The sequence below is a fragment of the Chelonoidis abingdonii genome, chromosome 1 (genome assembly GCF_003597395.2).
Source record: "Chelonoidis abingdonii isolate Lonesome George chromosome 1, CheloAbing_2.0, whole genome shotgun sequence".
NCBI classification, from domain to species: domain Eukaryota; kingdom Metazoa; phylum Chordata; order Testudines; family Testudinidae; genus Chelonoidis; species Chelonoidis abingdonii.
Genome location: NC_133769.1, coordinates 315,258,145 through 315,266,904, shown reverse-complemented (window position 1 = coordinate 315,266,904; position 8,760 = coordinate 315,258,145). Strand labels below are relative to the sequence as shown.

The 8,760-nt window shown below is 45.3% G+C and overlaps 1 protein-coding gene and 1 long non-coding RNA gene across 2 annotated transcripts; one reads left to right on the top strand and one right to left on the bottom strand.

The window, feature by feature from the left end:
- Nucleotides 1–163: 163 nt before the first annotated feature.
- Nucleotides 164–4,840, top strand: LOC142046102 (uncharacterized). The gene is made up of 2 exons (XR_012655025.1): nucleotides 164–4,093; nucleotides 4,617–4,840. It is a non-coding gene; the product is annotated as an uncharacterized LOC142046102 (long non-coding RNA).
- A 316-nt stretch (nucleotides 4,841–5,156) lies between these two features.
- Nucleotides 5,157–5,996, bottom strand: ARL11 (ARF like GTPase 11). The gene has a single exon (XM_032774085.2). The coding sequence runs from the start codon at nucleotides 5,727–5,729 to the stop codon at nucleotides 5,157–5,159; it is 573 nt and encodes a 190-aa protein (XP_032629976.1). The 5' UTR covers nucleotides 5,730–5,996.
- Nucleotides 5,997–8,760: the final 2,764 nt, after the last annotated feature.

Below are 8,760 nucleotides of genomic sequence, written 5' to 3'. Positions count from 1 at the left end.
TGAAGGCCGGCGCCCGGCTTTTATGCTTCCGGGTCGCCGTCTGACCCTTTGAGGGGCGGGGCTTCCGCCCGGAAGATCTGCCCTGGAGGAAGATGGACAGGGCTCAACCCTCCCTGTGGAGGAGGGGAGCCACACCGCCTCGCTACACATGGACATGGTAAAACAATCAGCAGAAGCAGGATCTGACATTTAATACACTTTTCCATTGCAAGGGAAAATGCATCGGAAAAAAAGCAAAATATACGTTGCTACTTGAGCATGTTATGAACCAACACAAGGCAGATAAATTCAAGGAGTGCGGTAAATCAGCTCAACAATATGAATAATAAGTCTCAAGAAAAATCTCTACCCCAGAAGATGAAGCTGGTGATAAGTCTCAGGACATCCTCTGAGACAGGAGACATTGTTAAGTCACTGTCTAGAGGGAAGTGAGAGTTTTTTCTGTAAGCAGGATGTTGATAAGTCAGCTTAAGATGCTTAAGGTCCCCACTGCCGGGAAAAGAAATCTGCCTCCTACATGTGGATTTACATATTTAACCAATGCACCTTATTAAAAATCTGTCCCTGCTTCCATTGGCTTCAGCATGAGCAGATTTGGTGACCTTAGCTGGGCTTTTAAACATTCGTCTAATGGGAACTTTTGAAAAAGTAATTTTGTAAAGTTGTATTTAACATGCATAACAAAAGCCAGTGACTCTGTCCTTGTGCTGCTGTCAGTCTGTCTGTCTGTAATTCACAATGTTGAGTCTAAGTAATGCCGAGGTCTGAGCCTAGTCTTGATAGTGCATTGAGTGCTGCAATATGCAAGTGCCAGCAGGTGAATTAAGGGTGGTGTTTTGGCTTGAACGGGAGATACAGAGCCTTTTATTGTACCTCTAGAACATTGCTTCAAACCCAGCCTACATCAGTACCTGGAAAGGTAAATCACTACTGTTCAATGGCTGTTTGGTGGCTTATATGAATTGAGCTTGGTGATCTCAGGCTAGTTGCCAGTGTGTGTGTGTCATCCTCATAGAATCCACCACCAAAGTACTCCAGTAAAAATCAAGGCCCCTTTGTGCTAGGCCTGTAGAGTTGATTCCTGAAGGTGTGCAGTTGTACACTGGCAAGGCAGCGTGGAGGGGCCTGCACTTTTCCTGCCAGTAAGGCCCCTTCCCTTGGATATGGGTAAATGGAGGATTTCAGTCTCAGGCTAGCATCTTTCACAAGCACAAAATGGAGATTCACTTGGTTTAACCAGTGAAGTTTCAGCTTTATCTGTGAAGTTCTGTGCCTGTCACAACCCCCAATGGAAAGAAGGCCAGCTTGTGAACTGCAGCACCTAACGCCTGCAGTGCTGAGGAATCCCTTTCCCAGCCAAGTGCTAGTTGTGGTATATGTAGCTACATAATCATTAGGATTTTGTTCTCTTTCTTGCAGTTTTAAATGTCTAGGGCCATGTCTACACTGACAAGCTTACAGTGGCACAGTTGTACTGATACAACTGTGCTGCTGTAAGATCACTCGTGTAGCTGCGTTATGCCAACGGCAGAGCACTCTTCCATCAACATAATAAAACCAGCTCAATGAGCGGCGGTAGCTGTGTTGCCGGGAGAGCCTCGTGCACATGAGCTCTTATGTTGGCAAAAGTTATGTTGCTTGGGTGGGGGCGTTTTGTCACACTCCTGAGCAACAAAAGTTTTGCCGACATAAGTGCTAGTGTAGACATAGCCTAGGAGTCTGCTGGAAGCAGCTGCAATTTCATGTTCAGTCCAGATACAGCTTACTGGGCTCGAATGGAAACTGTTTGTTTTATGCTAAAATAAAATGACTGTTTTAAACGGACAGTGTGTGGCTGCTCCGTGTGAATGGAAAGCACGTACTTCCCTGGTGAAATCTCATAGGATCAGACCATGCAGTAACTCAGATGCAGGAATCATAGATTTTATTCTTTTTAAATACTTACTCCTTGGAAGGCCTTCAAATACTAATAACTGCCCTGTATTTTCTCCAAGTGTCTTTTCAGTTAGTTCCGTAAAATTGCTGATCTGGTACTTGATTTGTATTTTCACATGCTGGGAGTACAAGGGAAAATCTGTTTGTTGTCTTTAGAAATGTCATGAACGCAGAACACACTGTATAATAAAGAGGAAGGAAAGGCACCACAGAGCATAGTGTGTGAACATTCAGTAGCTGTTGTTGTGTCAGTGCCAGTTGTGCACTTGGCACTACACAGCCTACAAAAGCAAAGCCAATCTCTTCCCTGAAGAGCTTACAGCTGAGAAGCCAAGACATGCTTTGAGATAGTTGTCTGCATATGAGAGCTTCCCCTCCTTCCAGATCAATGTTTTAATTTACTGCTATTGGGTGAGCTGCTGCGCTAGGCTTCTAGGAGGTGCAGTACCGGAGGGGGGCAGGCTCAGGGGGCTTTTCAGCACCTTTGCACTCTCCCAACAACAAGCTGCTCCAAGGGTCAGAGTGGCCCTGCCAAAATTTAAATAGCTCAGCCTAAGGCTTGTCTACACAGGGAAAACGGCCAGCAGAAATAAAGCTATACTGAGAGTCACTTTTGTTCCAGAATAGAGAATCTACATGGAGAGTTACTCTGGCATAGATATAGTCCTAGAATTATACTGCTGTCATTCTGCCTGTCAATTTCTCCATGTAAATAGGGTTACAGCAGCTTGTCCCTGTCTGCCTATGTGCAGTAGCCCTGTATGATATGGCCCCAGGCCTGAAACTAGGGTGACCAGATGTCCCAATTTTATAGGGACAGTCCCGATTTTTGGGTCTTTTTCTTGTATAGGGTCTTATTACTCCCCCATCCCCTGTCCCAATTTTTCACACTTGCTGTCTGGTCACCCTACCTGAAACATCCTCTTCAGACATGCCCCTTACAGCAGGGCTTGGAAAGAGGCCCTCAAAAGAACCACCTGAGGCCATCAGTCTCAGTTCTTGCTCTAAGGGAATTCTCTCCCAACTTGACCTACAACTGTAAAGCCCCCTTCACCCTTTTACCTGGTGTTAAGAGGCTGGAGTGGGGAGTGAGAATTCGACCTATTACTTTAAGATGGCTGGGCAGGGAGATTGTGAAAAAGCCACAGTGACAAGTGGAAGCTAAAATGATTCAGTTTGTGTGTGAGGTCTCAGTGATCTCTTCAGTTTATTAGAATCTTGCATTTACAACGAACAGTGGGAAAATCAATCTGTTTACAGCAACTGCAGTTTCAAACGGTTCTTATGACTGTATCCTTCAAATGATCACGTGTGTGTTTGTAACATAAAGCTACAGTCTTGCCTAGAACACAGGTTCACTATGTATTTCAGTGCAAGTCTAGTATATTGCACTCTTACTGATAGCAACAATCATTTATGCCCAATCAAAACTGGGCCATTTTTTTACTTTCACAACATAGCACATACTATTCTTTATAGAGTTTAGCTTGGCTGAAAATTCTGGCATGTCTCTTTAGGAAGGATTTCTTGTAGGGGGGATTGCCCATCAATAATCCTGTGGCTAGAGCATAGCACTGGGAGTCGGGTGGTTTCAGTTCTATTGCTACCCTGCCACGCGCTTCTTGTCACATTCTGTAACCTGACTCCAGTTTCACTTTCTGTAAAATGAGGCAGATAATAATACTGCCTTACTTCCCAGTAATGTTCTGAGGCTTAAGTCATTAATGTCTGTAAAATGCATTGAGGTGATCAGAAGAAAAGTGCGTGTTTCTTTTTGGTTTTGCATCATGTGTACATTCCTCTTTGGAACTTGCTGACTCCAGCTGCCTAATATTCTTGGGCTGGGTTCCCCCCGCTCCCATTTCCATTGATACCATAATAATCTAGTACAAGCTAACAAACATACTAAGGTTTTTCAACTTAATCAATCAATGTGGTTTTGTTTGGTTTAAATTTCCAAGTTTAACAAAAGGTTCCATGTTGTTCGTATGTGCTCTCCCTACAGGAGTGGCTTCACAGGGACACTCTTCAGTGTAAGAGTCAATGGAATCAAATAGAGACTTTCACTACATAGCAGGGGCCTGACCCTGAAATGTGCCCAGCATTACCTGACAGCTGCCGAGTGCTTCAACTCCAACTGAAAACAGCAGAAGTTAAGGTCCTCTAGTCTAGATTATCACCCTGCCTTTTCTACAGTACATTTTTAGTGTTTTATTTAGTCTAATTTTAAAACACTCAATAGACAGGTCTCCTGGCACTCCTCTTGTCAGACTCGTCCACCATCTAATAGATTTCAGCATCAGGATATTTTGAGACAGATTAGAGCTCCGGAGTGTGTACATCTGTTCTTAGCATTTAAAGCTCATAATGGTGCTCATTCCTGTTTGATTTCCTCAGGTTTTAAATTAACCCAAGGACAAATGTGTACCATTTATAGTCTTGTTTCAATAAAAATGAAGTAAGTCTAAATACATGTAAAAAATTATACAAAACAGGATACGCACAAATCCACACATACGTTCTCAAAACATAACACATGACCTAATCCTGATCATGCTTCAGTGGCCCAGCATGATGCTCACAAAGGACACTGCTAAAACCGATTGCCAATTTAGTTGTTTAAATTCTTGTGCTTAATTTCTTCTGTTCAGCCATTCTCTTTCCATTCTGCTCTGTTTCAGATCAACAAACATCTGCTATAAATTGTAAGAGAAGTGGAACTGAGGTCATTCAAATATATCCCCTCGGGGACTGTTTCTCTGTACTGAGTGCATCTGAGCTTAGAGGAATAAAAATAAAGACTGACACCCAGCAATATCTTCTTCATCAGGTCAAAACCCATATCTAGAATGCATAGAGTAAGACATTTAACGTGAACAAAATAATAAATGTGACCCGAGTAATACTTGTAGTGAGAGCTGAGTTTACTGGTGCAGCAGTTTAGGAAAAACTGGCAAGGCACGGTCAAGAACATTGCTGTCCACAAATGCAGTTTTGCTAAGGGGGTTTCCTGATGTGATTTCATGGTGCAGTAGAACTATGGGATATTTTGGAATATTACACATGCCATAGGGAGTTCTGTTAACCATACCAAGAGCAGAGGGGGTATTTCTGAGATGAACAGAGTGTTGAGGGATTACTAGTGGAGGAATTTACCTGATTGTCCAGTTTCATGCTCAAGTTGCCCCCTCTAGTCACGTCCGAGCTTAAAGATGTCCTCATCACTGCAGTGGTGCACAGACACATTCAGGCGAATTCTTATTGCGGCTCTTAAGAAGTCCTGCCAGGGCCATTAAGGCTTCCCTCAACCCCTCACCAGTGTGAGCACTGCACCCTCTCAGCTCCCAGCTTCGGCCACTGAACCATTCCACATTCAGCCTCTCCTGCAACTCTAAGAGAGAGAGGGACCTTGGCAGATCCTGCTTGTTGGCCAGAAGCAAGACTGGAACCCCAGTCATGTTTATGTTGTTCAGAACTTTCTCCAATTCAGCCATTGCCTCTGGCAGCCGGGATTTGTTGGCACTGTCCAGCACAAAGATGAGAGCGTCCATGTCTTCCAGATAGTCCTTCCAGCTAGCGCGGAGCTTGTCTTGACCACCCACATCCCAGAGAGTCAAGGGTAGATGACATGGGGTTTTCAGAGACTCCACATTGAAGCCCACTGTCGGGAAAGTCTCCACAAGCTTGTTGCTCTTCAGTTTAGACAAGATGGTGGATTTGCCTGCAAAATCCAGTCCCAGCATCACTACCCGGGCGTCTCTTTTGTACCAAGCCTTGGAGCTCAAGGTCCCCATGGTGCTGCTGCTGAAATCTTGTTGAAAAATTGTAAATAAAAAATTATTCCTTTCCAAAGAGAAACATTCTTACCGCATCTAATAATGGTGCTGTCTGGTAGTGACTAAACTTTTGAAGGGGGAGGGTTGTCCAGTTGGCCCCCAGCCCGTCGGTCTGAGAGAACACTTTGGATTCACGTGTTAATATTTGCTGCAGAAAGAAACAATCACCTCCCTGCTTTCTTTGTAGCTAAAACAAGGTGAGTGATATTATTTATGAGGGGTGCAGCAGAGCCAATAAATGCAGCTTGAAATAACAAATGGCCTCTGTGTTCCTGCTTTGCTGTCTCTAAATTCTATGTTCATCTGCAACCCAAAACTGCCCAGGTTAGGGGGGAAATGGACCTTTTAAGGAGAGGTGAAGGGACTGTGTAATCAGTTTCCTCCTCATATTGCATAGAAACAAAACTGCTGTTTTGTCCACCAGCCTCTCCAGGGGAAATCCACCCCCATTCCAGGGCAGAGGGAACTGAACTGTTTGCAAAGCAAGCATCACTCGTGACAATCAGAGGCTGGTAGGTCATCACTTTCGAGAACAGCAGCCGAGACAGTGAAAGGCTTCTGAGCCACTCTTAAGTTAAGGGAAGAAAAATAATCTTCCCCATAGTAGCGGCTTTCACCAGCTGCTGTGCAGACAATAGAAATGGAGATTTAAAGAAATAGATACAGGCTATTTTAAATGTCTCATTGAAATACAGCCAGCAAAAACCAAGAGGTGGAAAGACTAAAGTGCTTTACAGTGAATCCCAAATGAATGAAACATGGGTCAGTCGTCTATGGCAACAGCAAATACTACTTTAATCACCAAACCTGTACATTGTTTAGCTAGATAGACCCAACCTTAGAGTGGTACATACCAATGGAGTGGTAGGATGAATATGAGGAGATTTTGTGGTACTTGAATATCTTGCAGAGTCACTCAGACAAGAGCCGCTCTTTTCAGCCTGATTGTTGTGCAGTGCGCCATCAAAATAGATCCTTAACAAACTGTGGCAGGACTGGCACACTAACAGTCTGGCCAGATACACATATGACAGCGCAAGCCAGGCAGGTTGTAAATCTCTGATTATTGTGTCAGCAGAGAGCTTGTGTCTCCAACCACTTTACCTAAATGTAGAGAAAGAGACAAGCAAGAATATGATTCATTTTCTTTTCTATAAATCCCCAAGCATTTCCCACATTCCTGTGGAAGCTGCAAATATCATCTGATGTTACCTGAGTGAAGGCTCTGCAGTACAAACTGCCATATTTCTGGGCAGCCAGGCTGGATGCTTTTCATTATAGCCTGTGGAACTGACTCCTTGATCAGCTGTAGAAATCACTGATGAACAATGGTAGGCACTTGCCCCCATTGGGGCTGCTTGTGTTGTCTTTGCAGTACTCACGGACGCTGGTGGTCTGGCGATTAAAGCACTGATCCTCAAAGGTACTTAAGTCTTGCTTCACTCAGCGTTGTAACCTCTAAGCAGTCTGCTGTTTAGTGGTGTCCTCAGTCTCCAGCAAGCTGCCCAGGCACCCATAGAATGCATGGGGAGAGCTTGATGCCTAAGAAAGGGATTCTCAGAAGCTGACAAGCTGTATGAGGAGCTGCCTAAGCTCACCAGAACTGAAATAGAGAGGAGAATGGCTTAGGCACCTACACAGCTGACTTGGCATGTCTGGCTGATGAGCCTCCCTCTGGTCAGGATCCTCAGCCATGAGCCCTCTCCTGGAATTTGGCACCTAAGCCAGGTTAGTCACTTAGGTAACCCATGTCCTTGCCACCGAAACAAACTTTGTCATTCTCTCACGTGATAGCTCTAGCACACTTGCCCTATGTTTCTGTGTGCCCACAACTCTTTTGTATGCTGTCTTTTGTGCTATGCCTTCCCTGGCCTGCATCCAGCCCTCCTCCCACAGGGTCTGGCCAGGCGCAGAATTAATGGACTCTGCAGACCTTTTTCCTCTGCAGAAAATACGTTCTACTGGAGAGGCGCTGCAGTTACGCCTTTCACCCACCAGGGGCCACTGTGGCACCAGAATAGCTCACTGTAGCAGCCGGCAGAGAGAAGAGGAGACTGCATTCCTCACAGCACCCTGTCCCTGGGGCCAGGTGAGGAGGCATAGCATATGGGGGGGGCATGGGGCTGCTGGGGTATGGGACTGGGGTTCAGAAGGGCTAGCTGGGGGGACAGACTGGGGTGGGAGCTGAACAGGAGTGGGGGTGCAGGGACACTGTGGAGCAGGGGGATGCAGGGCCGTGTGGTGATGGGGGGTGGCTGAGGGGATGCAGAGACACATGGGGACAGAGGCAGATGTGCCTGACGGAATGGAAAAGGCTGGGGGTCAGTCAGGGTCTGCATGGGGGAGACTCCCCAACTCTCTAGCAATCCCCCCTCCCCCCCGCAAAAAAAATCCCTTGTTCCATACTTCTCCCACCCATACCCAACAGCTTTCCAGCTTCACTCCCAAGCTCCTTCCCAACAATTTACTTCCCTGTCCCTCAACTCCTCCGTTGCCTCTGACTCCCCCAAGCCTTTGCACTGCTTCTGAGGGGTGCGGAAAATACGTTTCTATATTCAAGTTTAAATGTACTGTTACTCAGAGTTCTGTATTAACATGCCTAGTAAAGAATCTGTTTGTCAAAAACATTTCCTGAATCTTTCTTGTTGTCTGTATTGTTACAGACATACTTGCTGACAGGTATTTTGAAACAAATTACCAAAATAATTGAAACTGGCATGATTATATTGTGTTATTTCTGACAAATAAAATATGCAGAATTTTAAAATATTGTACGCAGGATTTTTAATTTTTTGGTGCAGAATTTCCCCAGGAGTATTACATGTGCCCAGAGCACACCTACCAGTTTGGGTGCCACTGGTGAAACTGGCTTTCCCCTACTTAGTATGAGAATCTACTGTGGGGCCTCTGGGCCTCCAGCTTGAGCAAGGGCTCCAACCTGCTTATTAGCTGTGTGGTGGTGTCAGGGCTTAGGTGGCTTTGCAAATGC

What these genes read in the sequence shown, in the direction of transcription:
- ARL11 (XM_032774085.2), bottom strand. Translation starts at nt 5,729, where the DNA reads ATGGGGACCTTGAGCTCCAAGGCTTGGTACAAAAGAGACGCCCGGGTA.